This window comes from Paralichthys olivaceus, chromosome 21 (assembly GCF_024713975.1).
Source record: "Paralichthys olivaceus isolate ysfri-2021 chromosome 21, ASM2471397v2, whole genome shotgun sequence".
In the NCBI taxonomy this organism is placed as follows: Eukaryota; Metazoa; Chordata; class Actinopteri; order Pleuronectiformes; family Paralichthyidae; genus Paralichthys; species Paralichthys olivaceus.
Genome location: NC_091113.1, coordinates 1,915,952 through 1,939,186, shown reverse-complemented (window position 1 = coordinate 1,939,186; position 23,235 = coordinate 1,915,952). Strand labels below are relative to the sequence as shown.

Below are 23,235 nucleotides of genomic sequence, written 5' to 3'. Positions count from 1 at the left end.
GTTTGAAAGAACAGTGACTCAACACAAATACACAGAAATCTTTCGTATTAACGCATCCAGACACGTTTATTAAAAACAAAACACGTTATTTTCTTCTTGCGGATTCCAGTTGTTGAAATCAAGTGTCAAAAACGTAATAAAAATTTCCAGTGCTTTGGTTGCACAACACAGACACACACACAGACACACACACGTCACTGATTGAATATTGGACATAAAAAAATTAACTTACAATCCAAAACTCTACAAACACAAAAGATGAAAACATGAATTACAATAATGTTTAATAATCATGACGCTGCTCGGGCAGAGTTTTCCTTCTTCTCCTTCATGACATGTACATTTCTGATTTCAATCCAAAGGAAAGTGTTTCTCCTCCGCTCCGCTCTGTGAATGTTTAATGGTCGTCTGCTGATACCACCTGTTTGTTTAGGTGTGAGTCCATTGGTAACAGTATCTACCTGGGTGTGGTGCCTGCTAACAAGTGATTGTCCACCTTGTACATGTGGAGCGACGTGGTTGTGTTTAGCCTTCGTCCGAAGTGACACACGGACATATGACACGGTTGTGATCAAGTATGAGCCTTTTGGTCGCAGGTGCACTTATTTGTCAGTCTTCTTTTTGTGGTTCTCGTCGCTGAGGCTGTGCTCTGAGAACAGACTGGGGTTCTCGGCCAGCGTGGCGCGGACCCTCTTCTTCTCCTTGAAGCGGCCGGAGTGGGACACCTTGACATGGCGGCCCTTGGTGGCAGATTTGTCCACGATCTTCTCCAATCTGGCGTTGAACTGGCTGTCCGTGTGGTCTGCGGGGGGGTTATTGCTCGAGTGCTCTTTGTTCCCGGTGTTGATGCCGTACTCGGCCGGGATCTCGTACAGAACCTTGGACTCGGACTTCTTCTTGCGGGAGAAGGTCAGCTTCCACCAGCTTGGTTCGGCCATGGCACCAACAGAGACCGGAGGACGGACCTGGTGTAGAAGACATAAGAGCGTTAATGACGGTGGTTCATATTTCACTGAAGATAAATCCATGTACAACAGGTTCTTCCTCAGATTCCAACTTTACTGATATGTTGGGACAATCAAGTGAACTGAAGGACTGTTCATCATGTAGGACCAACGTGACGTCCTCTGTAGATAGAACCTGTTTTCTCTATCAAGCTCTAAGATCTCCACTTTACAATGGTTATATTTAATTGTTGTGTTTATCGTTCAAAAAGCCGAATGACCGCGTGCAGTCTGAGGACGGCCCCTGCACACGGCCCCTGAGAGGCTCCTCTTCATTCGTGATGAGGAGGCATCACCTCACGGAGGAGGACACCCGACACTCTGCTCCTCTCAGCTGATGAATTAATGAGCATCTCATCAGTGTCCTCTGTCCCTCGTGTGATCTGATATGAAGACAGAGAAAAGACAAACTGGCCCCGAGGAAGCAAGCTGTTGTCGTCATGCTGCTGCAGGAGCTCACTGTTATATAATAACAACGAAGTGAAGGAGAAAAGTGATTTTATGGTTTAATCTCATTTACTGATGCACCTCGACCCAAGTTACAGAACCAGGAGTTTCACAGTCAGCTGTTGTCATCCTCAGTCACATGGTGAACATACCTGACTGCCATCACATGGATCAGAGTCAGTAATAAAGTTTGTGTGGAAGGACGTGAACTTCACGTGTTTCCTGTCTCTCCACTGTATCATAAAGAATTTATTCACTCCATTAAAATATGGTTTACTTGAAAACATCAATCGATGAATCTTAAATGAATCAGTTTTCCTCTGTGAGATAAAATCAACACTCTAAATAAATACATTTATCATTTCTGAGGTTTTTTTCCTCTTTTTCTTTCCTCCACACATTTAAGAAGCTCAACTTTACTCTTCAGTATTTGGATGACTGTTGCTATTAAAGCAGATTTTATGAGTTTCAATGGAGCCATGATTGCAGCTTTATGAGACCTGACAGGAAACAATGAAGCACCTACGCAAATACAGAGTCCATGCCCTTCTCAGGAAACACTTGTCTTACTCTTATCTGCCCCGTGTGATGTTTAGGCACCCGGCACGAACAAGTGGTGCAAAGGTTCAAGAAGGAAGCAGCGTCGGAAACGATGTACAAATTGAACTTTGATTAAATAAACAGTTTCACATTTAGAGGAATTTGTTTTTAACATCAAAGCCCTTTTCCTCCTTTGGTCTCAATGTGAAGTCTTGGCTCAGTTATGCTGATTTACGAAGGAGGTTATGTGTCCACCCCTGTTTTGTTTGTTTGTGTAAGATTACTCATAAACTCCTGGACGTGTCCACAGAAAAAGGATAGAACATCGGGGGAGAGAAAGACATTAAGTGTTTGGAGTTGATCCAGACAAAGGGTGGGTCAGGGAATTTGTTTCATCAGCTTCTTTAACACGGAGATAAAAGCATTTTGTTGCGTGAGTGCAATCGGACCCAAATACAAATCTGGTTAAAATGTTTGAATGTGGTTTCATAAGTGGACGGATGTTGGGGGGACAAACTGTCCTACATGTCGGACCTGGTTGTGTCCAGACACAGAATAACAGAAGAAAAGCTTTCATGAGTTCTCCAGCGGCTGCAGCTTCATCTCACGCCTCTGTTTACTTCAGCTTCTCAGCTGCTGTTACCATTTTTAGACTCAAGCTCATTATCTAAAGTAAATTCTCTTTTTTTTTTCTGTCTGACTCCAGTTGGAGTGGATGTGGTTTAGTCTTTGAAAAAAAGCAGCGGCTGCTCCGTAACAAACGTTTGCACAGCATTTCCATGATATTGTTGACTTTCCATCAAGTAGTTTCTGCAGGACAAAGTAACTGAGAGGCCCCGACGGCACTTTCACACCGTGTTATGTAAAAGAACATGGCGGCACGATATGAACACATATTTCTTTTTGGTGTGTTTGACTTAGATGTGACCTTTGAGACAAAAAGCTGTGTTGACACAAAGGAGGCCCTCCGTCGATCTCTTTAATAAGTTACCATGTATTTTGTTCATGTGTGGGCGAGCCGCTCGGCAAAGCATCAGAGATCACAGCAGGAAGGGAACACAGGGGCCACGTTTGGAAATCACTAACCAGCCGCGACGTCTTTTCAGAGGCACAATGTCTGAGCTGCAGAGAGACTCCGAGGACACCGGGGACTGTGCTGCTCTCATAATTGAGCTGATGGTTCATGCAACTCTCAGGTTTCATCCTTTGTGCCAGTTTCACCGTTGACCCGTAACAGCAGAGTTGAATGACTTGATGAAGGGAGTTCATAATAAAACTAATGCATCGACGTAAACGTGTGTGTGAGTGTTTCCCTTCAAATCGTCAGAGCTGTGAATGTTTTTAAGAGACGAAGTTGAAGGTCGATGGAAACTTCACGTGACTTGAGACAAAGTCCAGAAGTGAAATTAAAGACAGACAAGCAGTGACATCAGTTCATCATGTTGTAACAGCAGATACCGTTTCATTTCAGCTTCTAAGACCTGCCTCCATCTTGCAGAGTTTAAATCACACATAACTTTGTCAAAACATTTAACATTTGGTCTTTAAAATATGAAAGAACCCATTGCAACATCGTAGAGCTTCTTCAATATCCTGTTTTGTTTGAGCATCAGTCCAGAACCCAAAGATTTATTACACGTTTTGAAATGAGACTGGGTTGAATATTTGACATTTTGCTTAATAAACCAAGTAAATGATGAACAGATTGTGAAAATGGTTTGTTGATGGACCTCTGATATCGTGCAGAGACAACGATAGAAACAAGTCCTGGACTTTATCGTTCTTCACCTGTCACAGTCTGACATGTTAGATCTGATAAAAAACTGTTAAAATGATAACAAACCAAACTAATGCTTTTAAATGATCTGGTCTGTCAACAAACATGTAAAACTCTGACATGAAACCACAGTGAAATGGACGAAGTGTGTTGTTTTACCTTGTTGACAACGAGCCGGCTGAAGCAGGTTCTCTCAGATGTGGGACTGCAGCTCCATGTTTACCGTCTCTTTGTGATCCTCTCTTTGTGTTTGACTTTTTATTGTAGTTCTCCTCAGGTGATCGTGCACAGGTGCAGCATCTCTTCCTCTGTGCCTCTCGCTCTCTGACCTTGTCCCTCTCTACTCGAGCACACACCCTGCTCAAACACACACACACACACACACACACCTAAAGCCCGCCCAGCTCAGAGGAGACATTGAATGCATGACTCAGGTGAGACATTTCTTCAGGCCACATGACTGACAACAGGGGGAACTTGAGGAGAGCAGGCGGCCGATTGCGAATTGAAAACTTAGAACCAGATGATCTTTTAATGTGACATTTAGACGTTTCCAGTTAGTCTGGAGTTATTCTATTCTGGACAGAAAGAGTCAGAGAGACAGACGCGGACATTGAGACATCAGATAAATGTGTCCCTGATGCTTTGCATGAGTTGTGCAAAATCACAGAGGCTTACTTTGCAAGTTTGGTTTCCATTCAAATGACCTGAGATTGGACCAGTTGAGAGGCGCTGCTGCTGTTTGAGCACAGAGTTCATGGCTGCGTTCAAACGTGTCTCCTCTGTCCAAGCTGAAGCTCAGAGGAGCGTGTGAGAGCAGGCCTCTTCCTGCAGGAGCCTGAGGGGAGGAGTTTGGTCTCAGGTAGATTCTCCTCACCTGGTCGCCCTGCACTTTTAAAGATGGTGGCTTCCGTTTAAAGTTCATTTTTATTTTTTGATTTAGTTGTTGTGACACCGAATAGTGGTGAAGAAGTTAACGAAGTAAAGGTCACCGTCATCTAAACATTCAACTACAAGTTAAAGTCGTATGATTTGAAGAATCATCTGCTAAATGTACTAAAAGTAGCAAAAGTATTTATCAGGCAGAGAGATACTGATACTTTTACTACAGTAAAGTAACATGAATACTTCCTCCAACACTTGCCACTAGCGTTGGAGTGTAACTAAGTATATATTTAAGGTAGTTGTGTTTAATTTAAGTATTTGATTCCATGATACTTTGTGAGTAGTAACTTTATCTTGACAAAGCAATTAATACTTTTACATACCAATCAACAATGGCCTTGTAAGTATATTGTATTGTGATGATTTGACTCCTCATCACTACATATAACAGCTGAATGGATCAATCAATTAATTAATTAGTTGATCAGCAGAAAACCATCTGTTTTGATTATGGATATGAAACAATTGGATTTGTACGTTTTAAAATAATAACACATTGATTTTTTTATTATATATAATATTTATATATAAAACATGAGAAATTAAATGAATAAAATAATAAATAAAACAATAATAATAACCTTCCTCCGACATCGCCCTCTGCTGACCGCCTTTATTACTGCATTCAATCACATCGGCCAATCAGCTGCAGCCGTCAGCATGCTGCGCCGTGATTGGTCAACGGCCATCACTGACTAACATCGCCTCCTCCTATTGGCTCCGCTTCCTGTAACGTGTCGTAAACAGTGAGCTCCTTGTTCCGGGTTATTGATTCTGGATTTAAAAGCTTTTTAAACCAAACTGGTTTTGAACATGAAGACGTGGAAACGTTAGAATCTTCTTCGTGTTTGGTTCAGAGAGTGAGGAGACGATGGAGGTGAGAGGAGACACCCGCCGTCTGAGCGGAGTACAGCTGCCAGCTGACGTTAGCTGCGTCAAAGTGGAATTATACTCAAATATACACGTGGACAAGGTTTTAGAGGAATAAATGTTGTGTTGTGTTCATGTCTCCGTGAAGCTGCAGCGTTGAAAAAGTGACACAAGGACAAAATGTTCTTCTCCTGCTCGTGGACAATGTGGATTATTGAGAAATTAAAATTTATCTTTTTAAATGTGTTCTCTTCCTTTAACAGAATATTCAAAACCTGCCCATCGACATTCAGAGCAGCAAACTCCTGGGTGAGTGATACAACAGGGTACTTTCTGTTCTGTCATATGTGAATGTCAAAAACACTAAATAATATATATGTGTACTATAATAATACTGTGTACATCCTCCCTTTGCTCAGTTCCTTAGTTTTTAAGATTTGCTGAAGTAGAAAATACATGTGAGTGTTTCTCCACTGTGACGTTATTGTGTATAAATCACAGTAAATCATCTGAGCTGCACAAACAAGCAGGTTCACTGGTTGTGTAAATTTACTATATGAGTAAAATTGCACGTAACAAAACTAAAGTGAACATCTGAAGTTATACGATCAGATCATGAAGCTACTGAAGTGCAGTGTTTTTTCTAAACTGGACTGAATCACTAGTTTATCCTTTAAGATGAATCTAATTATTGTTTTTGAAAAACTCTGCGCGGTTCACCACATCTACACTGAAATCCCATTTGAAGGATATTTCTGTTTTAGAGTCTTTTTACTTGCGGAGGATTCATATAAATGATAATGATGTTGTTGTTGAACTTAAACTTCTGTGTGCACAGACTGGCTGCTGGACCGACGTCACTGTAACCTGAAGTGGCAGAGTGCAGTGAAAACAATCAGAGAGAAGATCAATGCAGCCATCCAGGACATGCCTGAGAACCAGGAGATCAAGCAGCTCCTGTCCGGCTCCTGTACGTCGCTCATTACCTCCGAACGTTTGTCTCGTGTGTTAGTTGCAGTTTGAGAAACTGCATTGTTGTTGTTGCAGTGTATTAATATGAGTATTCATTGTGAACCTTTCCACCTCTTCCTCTGTGTAAATATTACAAACTGACACTTGTGTGTTTTCACTGACAGACATTCATTACTTCCACTGCTTGAGAATCGTGGAGATACTGAGGGGAACAGAAGCTTCGTCCAAAAACATCTTTGGCAGATATTCGTCTCAGAGGATGAAGGTGAGTCTATCGTCTGTCTCACAGTACGACAGTCATTTCTCATTAGTGACTCAAACCCAGTTGTCTGGAAATCTTTCTGTGACGTATCCCTTTGCTCTTAAATTCAGAAAATCTGGATTTGAATTGTGGATTATGTTTTTGTTGCATCAGGACTGGCAGGAGATTGTGACTCTTTATGAAGCAGATAATGTCTATCTGGGTAAGTTTATATTAAATGAAGAAAAACCCCATATGTCATATATCTAAAGTCACTTGGCAACATCTGCATACACTGTCTGACTTATCGTTTGTCTATATTTAATAAAGTATGAAGGTTATTTGAAGCTGATGAAACAGAATAATTGCCTGTACATAACTATTTTAATAATTAATGCTTCTGTTTGCGTGGAACAGCGGAGGTCGCCAGTTTGCTGAGTCGCAACGTGAGCTACGAAGGCCCGGCTCTGAGGAAGCAGTTGGTCAAAGCCCAGCAGCTGCAGCAGGAGCTGAGCAGGAGGGAGGTGGAGTGTCAAAGCTCAGCTGCGGACCTGAGGGAGCGATACTATGCTGCGTGCAAACAGTACGGCATCACCGTACGTACAAACACGCGAATATTTAGACACAAACACAGAGATTCTGCGATATTTACACGTCTTACTCATTATTTTTCTTCTGTCAGGGAGAAAATGTGGCTCGTGAGCTCCAGGCTCTGGTTAAAGATCTACCAGCCGTTCTGGAGGAAGTCGGGAAGGACGCAGGGAAATTAGAGGAGCAAATCCGACTTTACGCCGCTTTCACAAACTTTGTGTGTGAGTGGTGAGTATATCGTCACTGTCTGTTTCTCTGCACTTCTGCTTCCTCTGTGAAACTCAGACCTACAATTGATTCAGAGAGTTTCAAAGTAATTATTTAATGAGTTGGAATAAACACAAATATGTTTCTTACTATAAATACAGAAAGAAAACCCTTTCACAGTTCCCTTTGTTTTCTTTGTGTGTTTTTCGAAGGTCTGATCCAGTCCTGCCCATGCTGACGTTGGCCCAGACAAGAGGAAACACAACGTTTTATGAGTGGAGAACGGGGAAAGTCCCCACAGTTGTTGAGAGGCCGGTTGCAGAGGAGGCTCCTCCTGACTCAGCCACAGACGACATGGTTAGTTTCACCGACTCTATATCGAGAATTAAACCGGATCATGTTACCAAAACGTCCCATGTTAGATCCAAGGTAAACGAAATCCCCTGTGATATATTTTCTTAATTTATAAATTCTTTTAATGCTTCAGATCGACTGGGGCGACTTTGGCAAAGGAACAGACTCTGCCGGTGTTAATTCTGGCATCACTGTCGAGGATGGTATAGACTGGGGTATCAGTGTGGAGCCAAACTCTGAGGTATGACACCACCATATGTGAGAACACAAATATCCCAGTCAGCTGCTCGCTCGCTTTTCCTGACAGCCCATTTGTAAAATGTCAGAGTGAACACATGCAGCAGGGAAATGTCCGTAAAATTCACAGCGAGCGAGAAATTCAAATATCTCAGGGTGAAGAAGAGGAGGCGATACACGTAGAAGACGCTGACATCATCTTGGAAAGATGACGAGATTTGAGATCTTCATTTCACTTGATTTCTGCAGAGCCATTTATACGTCATGTCCTGCTCTACGCAGGCTCCACCCCTCGCCTGAATGTTGGGACAATCTCCTGCTGGTTTTTCACATTTTCTTGAGTTCATGTCTGAAAACATGTGAAGTGGCTGCGAAGCCTCAAATATCGATCTCCCCCGACAGGACACTGGTGCCGGCGGTATCGACTGGGGCGACAGTGAAGCTGCTCCGATAGAAATTGAGATTGTAGACGTGGGAACAGACTGTAAGTATTTCTTTGTTTTTGTTAGATCACCTCACTCTCAGCTGTGGAAAATTCAGTTTGCTTAAAGACGAGTGTATGATCTCGTAGGCCCTGAGGGCGTGGCTCGGGGGGAAGATGCTGCAACTCTGCTGGAGAACTCTCAGTCACGCAGCCAGTTCATTGATGAGCTCATGGAGGTAAAGAGACCAGTCGTTTAGTGTCTAATCATAAACGTGGCGTCACAGGCGACGTTTGATTGGAGTGACGCTGGTTTCCTTTGTTGTTGCAGCTGGAAGTGTTCCTCACCCAGCGCATGAGTGAGATGGGAGAAGAGGGAGACGTGGTGTCGATGAGCCAGTTCCAGCTCGCTCCTTCCATCATCCAAGGCCAGACCAAGAAGCACGTTCGGGAGATGCTGTCTCAGGTGCAGGACCTTCTTGGCCGGCTCACCACTCTCCGGATGCAGCACCTGTTTATGATCCAGGCCTCGCCACGGTACTGTGGAGGAAAATCCTCGTTTTGCCTCTGCGTTGTTACACGTGTGCCTTTTTTGTAATTGCTCTCCTCATAATCCTCGCGTGTGCAGGTATGTTGAGCGTGTGTCGGAGGTGCTGAGACAGAAGCTGAAGCAGGCAGATATTCTGGTGCTGAAAGGAGCCACGATGGTTGAGAAGCGACAGGAAGCGCTGGAGGAGCAGTCCCGACTGGAGCCTCGTGTCGACCTGCTGGCAGGGTGCACCAGGGAACTCCAGAAAATGGTGTCTGATTTCTGTTTCACTTTATTTGTGCTCACTCAGTTGGTGATTTCCCAGCAGCATTTTCTTTTTCATCCTAAACATCCAGATCAAATTTCAACACCTGTCATGAGATCAGGAGTTACAGATACATAGAGCTGTCACAAATTATACAGATAGAATTCATTCTGTACATGTTAAAGCCTTAATATTATCTCTGACTGTCAACTGTGTTTTGTTTTTGCAGATTGAAGCCGACATTTCAAAGCGATACAACAACAGACCTGTGAACCTGATGGGCGTTAATATATAATGAACTCCAGACATTCACAAAAAAATATTTTGTCATGATCTTTATGGAGAAATAAAAGTGGTATTTAATTTAAAGTACTTTGTAGTTGTTGTTTTTACATTTTTACAAAAGCTTTAAAGCTTTGCACTAAAATACTGGAAGATATGGCTGACAGATGTGTCAAGGAAGAGAAGAACGACATTTTGAAGCAGAGAAGCGGCCGAAGACGACAACAGCAGCTGATGACGGACGTTATGAGAGCTGTGAGGAAAACCCCGAAACTAACGGAGTGACATCACCACCAAACTCCTTTAACATATCACTTTTCAGGGGAAACTGTTTGGTCTGTTTCATTTTCTTCCGTCTCATGAAGTGCCCTTGAGATAATAAACTGTGTTGTGATTTGGTGCTAACAGATTAAATCTAATTTAATAAAATAGGGCAAGAATCGCAGATCACTGACAAAAATGATTGTCAAGTAAATCCCCAATATGTTTGTAATATGTAGAAATGACCTCGATGCAGGCTTTGATTTCTCCTAATGTTTTGAGATCTTCATCTTTGTTTGTTTTGTCTTTACGTTCTTATACGTTCTGTCTGCTTCTCTGTTTTCACCGTGGATCAGAGAGAAGCAGAATATCAGTGTCGTCCGTTTCCTGTACATGTGGCAGAAATGACAATAAAGTTGACTTCAATTTCAGTTTATTTAGCCGTGGTGAATTTATTATTGACATTTAAATGCAATTATATATTGAAATGTGTTGAATTTAAGCCATTGATTTATTACTAATTGATTTATTCTCTATTTGACTCATTTATCTTATCTTACACATTAAAAAGGACGTTTGACTGGTGATTTTAGCTCCATGTTTACTATGAATACACACATAACAACAAAATACTTTGTACTTTCGGGTAAATACACATTTAAATGCAGTTATGAACTTGTGTTTTCACACTTTTATAACCTGGATTTGTGTTTTTATTCTTCGAATGACTTTGATTCGTTAGTTGGGAGGAAGATGAGGCTGAACTTCCTGTGAGTGTTTTTTGGGGAAAGTCAGATTTTATTTTTATTTATTCTGTGGAACAGCTGATGAGAGCTGGCCACTAGAATATTCTACGCATGCGCAGTGTGGCGGCGTGTTTCGATGTGAAGCGGCTAAGCTAGCCGGGCCAAGCTAACGATTCTGCAAGTCATGGTGGGCCACAGCGCGAGGAGAACCGGGCCACAGCGCGAGGAGAACCGGGCAGCACCGAGCCACTGCTCATCTGACCGGGTGTGAGCGCTGCTCTCAGGCGAAACCGGACTTTTTTTCTGCCATGAAGACATTGTCCAGGCGTAAGTATGAAATCAAGAGGTTTTCACTTACTTACGGGCGTGTCACGGACCCGCCGCTCCCCCGGACACCGGCGGCTGCTGCCCGGCGTCGACGCGAGCATGAGCGGGCGCAGCGCGGCGCGTTGTCCGGGCGACTTTTTAAACTAGTTGGGATTGTCACGGTAGTTAGCAGCACAGGAGCTAACGATGCTAACACCGCGCAGACCTCCAATAGGAATTCGGCGTTTCCCCGGGACCCCACCCTTGCCGCGTCGCCATTGGCCGGGGCACGCTGGAGTCATGTGTCGTCACCGCGCTCGGGGCCTGCGATTGGCCGAGGGAACCGTCGCTCAGCTTTTTCGCCACTTGTTGCCAGGGAGATTGTGGATGAGGAGCTTCCTGTCAGTCTGCAAAAAAAAAAAAAAAACACAACAGCTGTAAAGAGATGAACAAACATGGCGACACGTGTTTTTATCGCCGGTCGGGTTATTTGTTGGGGGTCGACGGGTTCTGAGAACACAAGTTAGCCGCGGAGCTAACGTCGCTAAGCGGCGCAGGGAGGGAGAGAGGGAGGGAGGGACCGGAGCCGGAGCCCGGAGACTCCCTCATTCACCTTCAGCAGCGCCCACATGAAGTAGTAGAAGGGTGGGGTGACGCCTGTGCGCTCTCCACCTCTCAATGAAGAACGACTGCGTGCCTCCAGCCGACATCTCTTCCCCAGCCTCGGGAGGATGGAGCGGCCGCAGCGGGCTAGCTAGTCCTCGTTTCTCCTCGTGTTATCCCACATGTGCTCAGTGCTAAATGTAGGAAGGTAAGAGCTGACGTGTGTGACCGCGATGTGGAAGTTTGCAGGCAGAGTCAATCCAATGTCCTCTCTCTCTCTCTCTCTCACTTTCCCCAGGGACCAGAGGATGAGACCCTTATGAAGAAGAGGAAAGCTCTGAGCACCAGCTGGACTCCAGTGGAGACCTGGATCTGAAACTCCTGCAGAAGACAACCCCTCACTGTTTCCGTTCACTTTTCATGTTCCTGTGTCCGTCTCCATCCTCTAGTGCGAGCGCAGGAGTGTTAGTCCAAGGTAGCCGGCCCCGTTTTTGTTTTTTGTTTTTACTTTCACCTTTTTGTGACTTTGTAAAGAAATGCTTTACCTGAAAAAGTACTTCACAGAGGGCCTGATTCAGTTCACCATCCTTCTGAGTCTCATTGGGGTGCGGGTGGACGTTGACACCTACCTAAGCAATCAGCTCCCCCCACTGAGAGAGATCATCCTGGGCCCCAGCTCAGCCTACACCCAGACACAGTTTCACAACCTCCGCAACACGCTGGACGGCTATGGCATCCATCCAAAGAGTGTGGACCTCGACCATTTCTTCACCACTCGACGGCTGCTGAACCAGGTGCGCCAGCTGGATCGCCTCTCCGTGCCCAGTACCGAGCTCAACACTTGGCTAGTGCACCGTGACTCTGAGACTGTGGTGTCCGCCAGCAGCCAGTCCAGCGCCACCATCACCCTGGACAATGGGGCCGGCCTAGAGGACGTAGACAGCCCTGACGCTACCCCGGCCATGAGGGGAGGAAGTGGAGCACCTGAATCCACCTACAACCTGAACGCAGCGGACAGCAGCCTGGGAGCCGTGGCCCCGGAGGGCAACCAGGAGCAGGGAAGCAGGGACGGCAATGACGACCTCACAAAAGAGGTACTGACTGCAGCTGGAGAGCATCTGTTGCAAGGAGCAGGCGAAGGTTGCTCATTGTCAAAAACAGGACTTTATCATGTAATTATGGTGAAACAGACTCAGCACTGGAGGAATTAAATGTCAGGTTGTAGGTCATTTTTAAACGTATCCTCTTCCAGGTAAACACAAATCTGTCGTTAACTGAGAAAAACTATTTAAAGGACATAAAGATGAATTGAATCACCAATCTGATCTTGTTGTTTCCTGCAAAGAGACAGTTTCGTCTACGGAGACATAAATCACAAACTAAATCCCTTAAAGATTAGAAAAGTATGAATTAAGTTGAGGGAACAGCACAGACCCGTGTGTTTCCTGGTCCACACCCCTGATCTGTTCTATCAGTGTCAGATATTTTTAGATTAACCAGTTGAGTCACATTCACTACAGCTGGTCACATTTAATGTTGTCATCAGCTTTCAAAGCAAAGGGTCATCTTCTTTAACGTACGACACAAAGGAAACTACATCTGTGCTGTTTTTATATAAGCTAGTCGTTGCTGGACTGTTATAAACGGAGACTTCTTTGTGATCACATGATTTACCACCATGTCCAAGTGTTTATGTCATGGTTGCATCATCTGACCATATTTCTGTTACATGATCTGCCTCTCCCTCCTTCCAAAATTACCCCCTCGAATGAGATGAAAAGCCGAACTGCTTGTATAAAAGATAAACCGCATATGTGCTTTATTATTATCACAAATAAGTACATGTTGTCATAAATAGGCCAAGTATGTTCGCCTTGACAAAAATCTGGTTGTATGAGTGACGCTTGTCTATACTGGGCCATCTTTTTCCAATGGTTGCTTTGCGTTTCTCCAGGACATTGACTTGATTGACATCCTGTGGCGACAGGACATCGACCTTGGCGCGGGAAGAGAAGTGTTCAACTACAACAACCGTCAGAAGGAGAGCGAGGAGGAGAAGCCCAGCCTGCAGGAGAGCAAAGACAGGAACAAGGAGCAGGAGAGCTGGAGAAATGGAGTCAACCTCCAAGGGGCTCAGCCAGTAGACGGGGAGACTGGAGAGAGCATTCCAGAGCAGGTTTGTGGCTGAACTGGATTTTCATGTTCAAGAGCTGGGGGGTGGTACATCGAACTGCCTTATTGCACATAAAAACAAATTGGCGACTTGGGAGCTGCAGGCTGGTGATAAAAGATAATTTTGTCTGCTGAAAAATTAGGTTTTACTCATGCGGAGATATTCCCAGATTGGTCATTTTCCCCATTTGCCTAAAAACATTGTGCGTTGCTCAGATTGCGTGTAATAGAATCACCCTGATGAGTCTCAGATAGCGAAAGGTGAAATAAAGACACTTCAAGCTGTGGCAGTTTGATGCAGGCCCACTTTTTAGAGTGTTAACAAGCTGAGCTATACTCTCTAGTTTTACCATCATCATCACACTTGGATGCTTGATGTCACAGCTCATTAACAATCACTGGACGCAGAAACACACACACACACACACACACACACACACAAACACACACAAACACACACATGAAACTCAGGTAAACCTGACCCGTGCACAGGCAGCGCACCCAGCGCTGGTATCTGTGGAATTCATGATATCTGCCATCAGTGAAATTTGTTTCTGATAAAGAAGCACATGCTCTCCTTGCAGTATTGTAGTAAAGAGTGGTCTGACTTAAAGGACAGTAGGTCAATACACATAATATTGATTAACAATGAAAGTGATTAATAATGTAAGATTGTGAAAGTGTGTCTGTTCAGGACACTGAAGCCTGAAGTACATAATGGGACTGTGCAACAGAAGATGTGATTTAAATTCAAAAAGCTAAACTACCATTAAATCCACCAGCTGACCACTCACTGTAGAGAGGGGGGGGGGGGCTTCTGTGTTTTCTCCATTTTGTATTTCTGTTTTAATTTTTTTATCCAGAACTGACCCAGAATTTGAAAGTGGACCGATTCCAGCTGGAGATATTTTAGTTTTCTCGTCACTGTTTCGCTTCCACCCCCTTTAGCGGCGCTCATAACTCTTAGTAGCACCTGTCTGCCCCTAATGCAGTTGTTTATCTGTTGTACTAATGAGTTAATCAGGTGAGTTTTATGCTGATCCAAGCTTTAGAGGAGCCGCAGTCACGTAACATTGTCTATGGAACAAATGAGTGGGAATTTTCCAGAAATAAACCAGGGGAGCGCAGAACAGCTCGTCTGTATTCACAACTCTTAAACTGTTATATTGCTTATATTTCTGATTGTTATGGGGAATGATAACCTGTTTATTTTTGGAGCATATAACTGTGACAGCTCTGTAAAAGTATCAGTACTTTATATAACATTAATACACTATTTTAATGTCAATACTTAGCTCCCAGGTCTTGGATCACAGACGTCACTGTCTCTACAAGAATGTCTGAGGCTGTTGGAGGCCACTTTCCCCTTTGGAGAAGAATCTGAGGTAAAAACACAAGTTTAGTTTATTTTCACACGACATGCTGGCATTGAAGTAATTATGATTTTGTTTTAATGTGGAAAAAAAACTACATCTTATTAATTATGACTACGTTTCCGATCAGTTTCCAGCCCCGGTCGTCGCTCCAGAAATAAATGTTACCACTGATGAAGTTCCGTCGACATCTCAGGCCGTTCCTCTGGCTCCACAGCTGCCCCCAGCGGAGCCACAGTTAGACCTGGAGCAGCAGTGGCAGGACATCATGGCCATCATGGAGCTACAAGTATGTCCCTCAGTTTACTAATCTCAGTATTTTTCTGTCTTCATTTGTTTTGTGGGAAATTAGTCAAGTTGATCCAAAACAAGTCAGTCAGGTTAAAAAATGCAATATGAGGGTGAAAGCTTGTGTCTTTACTGTTTCGGTCTGAATTCATAATCTTAAAAAAGAGGGGAAATACAGATTTTATTATGTTTGTACATTAACAAAATGTTCTTGTTCGAAGGCAATGGAAGTGAACAACACTTCGCTCCAAACCGACTCCGGCAGCGTTAGTGGAACAACTGAGACGACCGAATCCAACACGACAGGAAACTTTGGACTCGCTCCTCCTCCAACGCCGATAAACCAAGATGTCAGTCTTCACCAGGCCTCCCTCCCCAGCTGCAGCCAAGACTTCCCCCAGATCTTCAGCCCCCAGTTGGACTCTGTTAGCATCCCCCCCAGAACCCCCATGCTCAGACTTTCTTCCAACAACTCCACCAACATCAACTCCACATTTGGAGCCACTAACCTGACAGGGATCTTTCTTCCTCCGCACATAAACAGTTCCAGTAGCAATGTTACGTCCACACCCATCCTGCCCGATCCTTTCAGCACCTTGCTGGAGGAGTCCATGCTCGATGAGATCAGCTTGTTGGACCTTGCCATGGAGGAGGGCTTCAGCCAGGCCCAAGCTTCCCAGCTGGAGGACGAGCTTGACTCCGATTCTGGTCTCTCCCTGGACTCCAGCCACAGCCCGGCGTCGCCAAGCAGCTCGGAGACTTCCTGCTCCTCTGCAGCTTCCTCCTCCTCAACGTCTGCCACCTTCTCTGAGGAAGGAGCTGTGGGATACAGCACTGACTCTGAGGTAGCCACTGTTGAGCCAGAGGAAGGTGCTGTCGGTGGTTACCAGCCCGGGTACAGTAAGCTCTGCCGTATGAGCTATCAGGACCCCTCCCAGTTCCATAGCCTCCCTCAGCTCGACAGCATCAGCCACAATCATACCTACAACCTGCCGCTCTCCTCTGCTTTCACTGAGCACCCGGAGCTCCCCATATCAACCGCGAAGAAAACTGTCCGCGACAAAGCGAGCTCAAAGCTTCAGCCTGCTCACGACTTGCTTGATAAGCACGCCAGTCGCGATGAACGCCGAGCCCGGTCCATGAAAATCCCCTTCTCCAACGAAAAGATCATCAACCTGCCTGTTGAAGAGTTCAACGAGCTTCTCGCCAAGCACCACCTGAGTGAAGCCCAGCTCGCCCTCATCCGTGACATCCGCAGGCGTGGCAAGAACAAGATGGCAGCCCAGAACTGCCGCAAGCGCAAACTGGACACCATCATTAACCTGGAGCAGGGCGTCCAAGACCTGAGGCGCAACAAGGCGCGGCTGTTGAAGGAGAAGATGGAGTTCATTCGTTCCATCCGGCAGATGAAGCAGAAAATGCAAAGTCTGTACCAGGAGGTGTTCACTCAGCTACGAGACGAGGAGGGCCGGCCCTATCCTCCCAGCGAGTACTCGCTGCAGTACAGCGCTGACGGCAGCGTGCTGATCATGCCCCGGTGCGTGACGGCTGCTGAGCAGAACCGTAAGCCAGAGAAAAAACAGAAGGACAAAAAGAAGTGAGGGGAAGAAACTGCTGTTTATTCTATCACTTTGCTAAATCAGTAAGAAAGATTTCTGCAGAAGCAAGAGAGATGTCCTTTTTCCTTTAAGAAGATTCTGTTGAGTAGAAAAATGGCATTGACTACTCTTCCTGCGTAAGTTTCTCCCTTTTCATTCTGTTCCTGCATTTTTTTTCCTGTAAAAACTTCCACGCAGAAGTAGCTCTTCGTTTGAGTACTGATGTTTCATTATTTGGACGGGGAGGGGGGGGCGATAAGCGAGGAGAGGCGGAATATAAAAGGACATAAAACGAGCTATGAGAAAAATGTTAGCTGCTCTTGATCCTTTTGCACCAAACCACTAAGGATGAAGAAGATTGGTAGTGTGACCGGTGTTGAGAGGAAAGAACCCTGTCGACAAGGAGAAGCTATGCACTGAAGGTTTTAAAGGACGAACAGGTCGCATCCCACCCTGGAGACTTCTAGTGATTTTCACTGAAGCTTTAATGTTGCAAATCTTCAGGCTCAGAGCGGCGTCAGTGGTCGGAGTTCAGATACCAAAGGCTAAAGGAAGTCCATCGTGTTTGAGGACGTCATTGAATACTGTACAGAGGTTGTGTTTCGGGCGTCTTGATGAAGCTGAACACATTTGAAACGCTCAAACACTGCACTCTTTATTCTGTAGGTTTGAATCGCAAATCCCAGTTTCTCGAGTCGGTTAGCGAGCGGCGTCTGAGTCCGGAAGGACCTAAAGAGATTGGGTTTGATGGGAGGAAGTCGGATTTTGAGACGAGAGAGGGTCGGAGGCTGAAGTGTTTCCCGGGTTGGCCACTGATTAAAAAAAGGTCCTGCAAGAGGAGGAGACGTATGTTTTAGGGAGGAGGCACACTGCATTGCAAAATGTATCAACTTCCTTATGAATTATACATAGCACTGTAATTTGTCTTTTAAAAGGCTTGGCTATATGCATTTTGCCGTGTCTGTCGCTATTCCTTCGCCGCAGGTTTAAATACGGGAGCTGGGTTTAGGAAGGCTCTTATTAACTGTTCATAATCTGTAGTATAAGCAAGGTTATAGGTCTCGCCACATCAGCTTTACATAGAAGTCTACATCCTCTTTGTTGATTTGAAAGCTTTGCACAGAGCCTGTAATCATTGTCAAGAATAAGATGCCGTGACGAGCCAGGAGTTACCGCCGACTCTCACGGATCAAAACTGGATTTATTTATTTTCTGCGATGCCTTTTTGAGCATTAACTTAAAACACTTGTTGCTGTGGTTTAGCGACATCCCTTTTATTTGCCAATTGAAAGCCACTTGAGGCGATTTCTTTTTAAACTGCTGTAAAGCCAAGTTGTTTGGCTGAGTCCTGTGTTTTTAAGTTTTTTTTGTGTTGAACCCACAAAGTGAGCCAAGTTGTTGTGAGGTAAAAATTATTTGAATGCGTGAAACGACGGCGTGTGTCGTTGCCACTTTGAAGTCGAATGCCTTTTAGAGTTCACAGTCTCATTATCTTCACCTTTAAGGTTTTGAGAAGCGAAGAAACGCGTTCTCAAAGTAGAAGTGCTATTACTTGTCTATTTGAATGATGTTCGTCAGTACGTATGTTTCATCACCCTCTGTAAAAAAATAAAATAAAGTAAAACAGGTCAATCGTCGCAGCTGAGGTAGAAGTTAGGGTAGGATGTTTTACGAGAGGCCGAGCGGAACACGCTACATTATGATGATGTCCAAAAAATGTTTCTGAAAGAAAGAGAAATGTCCATTAAATGTGATTATCAGGCATGAAACTCTGGTTATCATTCACTTCAGTGTAACCCAGCACCAACTATTTAGTACTGCTACTACTTAGTGCACTTTCTTTTCCGTCTGTCTCGTTATGTAAATATTTTCATGTTTGTTTGTCCTGATTTAAGACGTTGGTCAAATGTCTCCATCACAGTCTCACCCTCTGCTTTGAGTTTGGATGTAGTTTTCTGTTTTGAGATATTTGCTGGCAATCAAGAATTGTTTTTATTGATTAATAAAGTGTTTTTATTTTCACCTGTGACTCGTGTGTTCTGGTTCCCAGTAGTTGAGCTGCGGAAGAAGCTCGATCCAGAGAACGAGTCCATGTTTCAGGTTCTGTGGAGCTTCAGGTGTTCATACATTTATTATAAGAACTGGATCATATGGCTGCAACAATTAAGACAGTTAATTGAATAATTCAAAGAAACATATTCCACAAGTTAATACCAAACATTTGACGTTTCCAGGTTCTGGAAATTAGTTTTTTTTGTTGTTCTGGGTCGTTGATGGTTATTCTGATGTTTTACAGACCAGTTTTAATCTCAAATGAAAAGAATCTGCAATTGCAGCTTCACTGGGTTTAATCCGGTGTTGAAGGTGACACGAGCAGGAAACAGCACAGTAACAAAAAGTGGTTTATTTTCAAAAAGTGACAAGCAAGACAATGAAAAACACTACAGAGATTGCCAGTGACTGAACGACTCACTGAAAGAGAGACTTCATAACCGTACACCAAACAAGTCCTAAGGAAACAGCTAAGATGATACAGTGTCGCTCTCATAAAGCACCGGTGAACTGAGTAAATGGCACAATAATGAAATTAAAACTTCTCAGATTCCACGTCGTAGCAAGATGACCGAGCACTGGAGCAAACATCCTGTGAAAACCAGACTGAAATAGTCGGACGACTCTTTAAAACTCGAATGGATACCGAGACCGTACACTGTCTTAGTTCAGATGAACCTGAAGCTTATATACATTTAGACTATATCCGGTTTAAAGTAGAATCAAATGAGTGATACTACACCAAGAGACGAATGAGTCCGGTGGTGTCTTGCTTGTCTCTGCCGCCCCCTCCCCTGTTGAAAGTACAGTGAAATTCTCTTTCTCCGCCCTGTGTTAGTTCTTGTCCTCCTTTTTCTCGTCTTCGGTCGGATACGAGTGCCAAGTGAGTCTCTCTTCATAGAACGAGATGACCACCTGCGGACACTTCACGTTGGCCTCCTTCGCCGGCACCAGGTCGGCTTCATCCGAGTTTTTCCTGCACGAGCAACAACAGAAAAGACAGTTTAACTGATCCAGCCACTGGTTTTCCAGCAGTTTTTCAACGGTTCCTGTGTCGAGGGCTTCACACAAACCATTTCATGAGGAACATGAGTTCTCCTGTGGAGTCTGTGGCACCGATGATCCTCTCTGGATCCAGACCTCGAGCAAAGCCCCGGAGCTTCTCTGTCTGAGGATCACGAAACGAAACAACTCCAATCAATGTGAACGTACTTTTACGATTCTTGTTGTTCTGGGCTTGTTCCCTCATATGGTTATGAGGGTTATATTATTTTTAAATATTCTTTTAATGCCTCTCCGTCAACTTTTTTGACACATATCGATTTCGATTTATCAATCCGTCAATAAAATGCTGAGACTTATCTCACAATTTTCCAAAGCGATTTCCTCAAATCTCAACTTCCCAAAACCGAACGATTTTCACTTTTGATCCAAGTCAAAGAAAAGCGTCACATTTGAAAAGCTTGAACCAGTGAATGGATTGTTTGTGTTTTGAATTATAATAATTTCCTGGTCATTTTATTTTTTTTTTACTTCTCTGCTAATAAAAATGTGTCACGCTGCGTAACTGAGAGAGTTTTTAATTTCATCTAAGATCTTAAATAAATAATAATGAAAGCACAACTTTATTTTTGGAGATAGAAGTTGACGTCATTATTTGTTTTCCACCTGTGCATTATTATTGTTATATATATTACAAATGTATATTAGAGAGTTGGGACTTACATCGTCTTTCTTTTTCTTCGATTTACTCTCGTCTCCTTCTGCCTCTCCAGCCTTCCTCTTTCCATCGTGAGCGGTTTTCTGGGACTGCAGAAATTCTGCAATCAAATCTGGACAGTCCAGGTTATCGTCTGGCTCCCAAGTGTTATCTTCTCTGCAGATGTTACGCACATAAAACATACAGCATTCCTGCATTTAATTCAGAACTGAGTCGCCTGCTGGTGTTTCATTGCATTCTTTGCTACGACAACTTAAAGCAATAATGACATAAGTCAACCAGAATATGTCAGAACCCATTTATGTATAAATACAATTAAAACCAAATGCACTCACTCAGAGAAGCCTTTCCACTTGAGAAGATACTCTACTCTCCCTTTCACCACTCGCCGGTTCAGGACCTTTTCCACAACGTATTCTTCCTCTTCCTCCTCCTCCTCCGCCACATCGTCTGCCTTCTTCTCCTTCTTCTCAGGCGAAGTCATTTTGCTCACCTCTGGGGTAGAAACACAGGCTCCTGAGGAAATCCACTGATTTAAACAGCTGCCGGACGTCGACACTGAACATTCTCTTTGTGGCAGAGTTTTTAAAAAAAAATAGGCTGTTTGAACTTTCTGAATGGAAAACAAGTATTTCTGAGCTCAGTTTTAAATGGAAGACAAAGTTTAGTTGACATGTTTTACTTCAGCCATTCCTCGACTGTGGACACAGCTTACAAAGGACAAAGTGATACAGAGAAATGTATGTTAGGAAGTAATATGTAAAACCTTCTGTAACAGCGGGACCATCGTTAGAGGGCTCTGTTGTCAGGCTCATACTCATCAGGTGGACCTAGGGACCAGCAGGTTCCTGGTCAACGTCAAGATCAATGTGGCAGAGAGGAGAGAACAGCATTGGAGAGTGGGATTCATTGGGGGTGCAACAGTCTGATGAAATACTGAGTTTGGAATAATGTACAACAAAGAAAAGCAATATCCTCTTGTTACTCCACTGCCCATGATGCGTCTGATGATTCTGTCTGAGGCGTTATTTTCATTATTAGTAGTCGATAAACAAACTGTGACATGAGTCGAGTCAAACATCTTGAAATGATTTGAGTTTGTGTTGATATACGACAAAGAAACGAAATATCGTGGCTAGAGAAATGATTTGAGACAATCATACAAACATGAAATCAATAAAATACAATTATTCTGCAGTGGCTGGAGTCATGTGTTATTTGCTTAAGGTTGTGACACTGTGCAAAGTGTGTCCCAGGTGTGTCCCAGGTGTGTCCCACACATAAAACACTGAATATTACACAACAGCTGTCGGCTGCAGTCAGAGCCCTGCACATGTGGGCTCTTTGTTTATAACACATCTGGAACACACCGAGTTCGAGGCCGAGTCTCCGGCGCAGCTTTCCTGCGACGCGCTGAAGTTTCGAGCGTGAAACGACGAAGCTGCTCCTCGAGGAACCGCGACGGCGAGACAACACGCGCGTGCATCTTCAGTCACGGTTCGGCGGCTAACGTTAGCAAGCTAACCCAAACCCGGGGCGCGACAAAGCGAGCTTCCTCCATGTTGCGTCCCCGTTAGCTGCTAATGCGACACGCAGAGTGTGTGTGTGTGTGTGTGTGTGTGTGTGGGGGGGTTCTACTGATGATTGATTATCGATGATCTCACCTGATCACAAGAGGCTAACGGGATTATTCAACCTGCCCCCGCCCCCTTTTTTTTTTTTTGCAAAACGTGCACATGAAGCTAAGTCTGCACGATCGAGGGACACGACGCGTTCAGGAGGAGGCGGAAATCAAACTCACCTTTCAACGTGTGACGATGGAGGAAGGTTCGAGAAGAGGAAACAACACCGAGCGGGAGGCTTTGTCTCTGAGTTCCTACGGTTCAAAAAAAAAAAAACCCCACCGTCGCTGTTTGTGATGAAAATGGTTCGATTCCGCCCCTTCGTCTGGAATGAGGGGAGGAATAATAAAAAAAAAAAAAGAAAAGACTCCGCTGGACATCACAGATCTGAAAACATGTGGATTCACTCCCGCGGGCAGCCGGAGGGGGGCGGGGCCGAGCACGAGTGATGTAGAGATCTGGGATTTGTAAGAGAGAGGAAACTACGGACTGGATCCGTGGAGCGGACTCTAACTGAGAACCGAATAACTGTGATTTAACTTATTATGATTATCAATAAACACGTTCATGCTAATTATTTATTTATGTTTAATAATTGCACCTGCAAGTCACGATATGTGATATTTATATTTATGTACAAATAGTTTATTTCTACTCGCTCGTGCAATCATCCGGTGTCACTTCACTTTACTAACATTTATATACGAACCACTTCAGTGAAAAGTGTGTATGTATTTAAGTTCTATTGCCTTTTTGAAAATATGTTTTAATCTCTTGCCACAGAAGTGTGTCGATGGATAAAGTGTGTATCT

The 23,235-nt window shown here is 44.1% G+C and overlaps 4 protein-coding genes and 1 long non-coding RNA gene across 16 annotated transcripts; 2 read left to right on the top strand and 3 right to left on the bottom strand.

The window, feature by feature from the left end:
• Positions 1-40: 40 nt before the first annotated feature.
• prr15lb (proline rich 15 like b) lies at positions 41-4,634 on the bottom strand. Of its 4 annotated transcripts, none has more exons than XM_069517302.1 (3): positions 4,447-4,634; positions 3,928-4,172; positions 41-965 (listed from the first exon to the last, which is right to left on the bottom strand). In XM_069517302.1, the coding sequence occupies exon 3, from the start codon at positions 936-938 to the stop codon at positions 603-605; it is 336 nt and encodes a 111-aa protein (XP_069373403.1). In that variant the 5' UTR covers positions 939-965; positions 3,928-4,172; positions 4,447-4,634; the 3' UTR covers positions 41-602. The 4 variants fall into 4 exon arrangements, with proteins under 4 accessions (XP_069373403.1, XP_069373404.1, XP_069373402.1 ...); XM_069517303.1 differs by having other exon boundaries at positions 3,928-4,128; XM_069517301.1 differs by having other exon boundaries at positions 3,928-4,125.
• Positions 4,635-5,415: 781 nt separating this feature from the next.
• cdk5rap3 (CDK5 regulatory subunit associated protein 3) lies at positions 5,416-9,769 on the top strand. The gene is made up of 14 exons (XM_020106574.2): positions 5,416-5,590; positions 5,847-5,892; positions 6,422-6,553; positions 6,720-6,820; positions 6,971-7,019; positions 7,214-7,392; positions 7,479-7,615; positions 7,807-7,951; positions 8,082-8,189; positions 8,588-8,669; positions 8,757-8,845; positions 8,938-9,143; positions 9,235-9,406; positions 9,630-9,769. The coding sequence occupies exons 1-14, from the start codon at positions 5,585-5,587 to the stop codon at positions 9,693-9,695; spliced, it is 1,518 nt and encodes a 505-aa protein (XP_019962133.1). The 5' UTR covers positions 5,416-5,584; the 3' UTR covers positions 9,696-9,769.
• On the bottom strand, positions 7,685-11,402 carry LOC109641971 (uncharacterized). 2 transcript variants are annotated; one of them, XR_011239680.1, is made up of 2 exons: positions 11,048-11,402; positions 7,685-9,479 (listed from the first exon to the last, which is right to left on the bottom strand). It is a non-coding gene; the product is annotated as an uncharacterized lncRNA (long non-coding RNA). The 2 variants fall into 2 exon arrangements; XR_002203625.2 differs by having other exon boundaries at positions 7,685-9,506; positions 11,048-11,213.
• On the top strand, positions 10,740-19,051 carry nfe2l1b (nfe2 like bZIP transcription factor 1b). Of its 2 annotated transcripts, none has more exons than XM_020106572.2 (6): positions 10,740-11,016; positions 11,897-12,692; positions 13,553-13,774; positions 15,066-15,155; positions 15,274-15,432; positions 15,653-19,051. In XM_020106572.2, exons 2-6 carry the CDS (start codon positions 12,135-12,137, stop codon positions 17,030-17,032), a joined length of 2,409 nt encoding a protein of 802 aa, XP_019962131.1. In that variant the 5' UTR covers positions 10,740-11,016; positions 11,897-12,134; the 3' UTR covers positions 17,033-19,051. The 2 variants fall into 2 exon arrangements, with proteins under 2 accessions (XP_019962131.1, XP_019962130.1); XM_020106571.2 differs by lacking the exon at positions 10,740-11,016 and adding an exon at positions 11,360-11,806.
• Positions 19,052-19,417: 366 nt separating this feature from the next.
• On the bottom strand, positions 19,418-22,990 carry cbx1b (chromobox homolog 1b (HP1 beta homolog Drosophila)). 7 transcript variants are annotated; one of them, XM_069517293.1, is made up of 6 exons: positions 22,603-22,990; positions 21,568-21,649; positions 21,137-21,317; positions 20,807-20,957; positions 20,155-20,249; positions 19,418-20,057 (listed from the first exon to the last, which is right to left on the bottom strand). In XM_069517293.1, the coding sequence occupies exons 2-6, from the start codon at positions 21,620-21,622 to the stop codon at positions 19,916-19,918; spliced, it is 624 nt and encodes a 207-aa protein (XP_069373394.1). In that variant the 5' UTR covers positions 21,623-21,649; positions 22,603-22,990; the 3' UTR covers positions 19,418-19,915. The 7 variants fall into 7 exon arrangements, with proteins under 7 accessions (XP_069373394.1, XP_069373397.1, XP_069373395.1 ...); XM_069517296.1 differs by having other exon boundaries at positions 21,137-21,296; XM_069517294.1 differs by lacking the exon at positions 22,603-22,990 and adding an exon at positions 22,466-22,600.
• Positions 22,991-23,235: the final 245 nt, after the last annotated feature.

What these genes read in the sequence shown, in the direction of transcription:
- cdk5rap3 (XM_020106574.2), top strand. An exon ending in AGCAGATAATGTCTATCTGG is followed by an intron (nt 7,020 to 7,213) that starts GTAAGTTTATAT and finishes TGCGTGGAACAG; the next exon opens with CGGAGGTCGCCAGTTTGCTG. An exon ending in CCAGGGAACTCCAGAAAATG is followed by an intron (nt 9,407 to 9,629) that starts GTGTCTGATTTC and finishes TTGTTTTTGCAG; the next exon opens with ATTGAAGCCGACATTTCAAA.
- prr15lb (XM_020110814.2), bottom strand. Translation starts at nt 938, where the DNA reads ATGGCCGAACCAAGCTGGTGGAAGCTGACCTTCTCCCGCAAGAAGAAG.
- nfe2l1b (XM_020106572.2), top strand. Translation starts at nt 12,135, where the DNA reads ATGCTTTACCTGAAAAAGTACTTCACAGAGGGCCTGATTCAGTTCACC. An exon ending in GAGAGAGCATTCCAGAGCAG is followed by an intron (nt 13,775 to 15,065) that starts GTTTGTGGCTGA and finishes GTCAATACTTAG; the next exon opens with CTCCCAGGTCTTGGATCACA. An exon ending in CCTTTGGAGAAGAATCTGAG is followed by an intron (nt 15,156 to 15,273) that starts GTAAAAACACAA and finishes GTTTCCGATCAG; the next exon opens with TTTCCAGCCCCGGTCGTCGC.
- cbx1b (XM_069517293.1), bottom strand. Translation starts at nt 21,622, where the DNA reads ATGAGTATGAGCCTGACAACAGAGCCCTCTAACGATGGTCCCGCTGTT. An exon ending in AAGTGGAAAGGCTTCTCTGA is followed by an intron (nt 20,958 to 21,136) that starts GTGAGTGCATTT and finishes TAACATCTGCAG; the next exon opens with AGAAGATAACACTTGGGAGC. An exon ending in CGAAGAAAAAGAAAGACGAT is followed by an intron (nt 20,250 to 20,806) that starts GTAAGTCCCAAC and finishes CGTGATCCTCAG; the next exon opens with ACAGAGAAGCTCCGGGGCTT.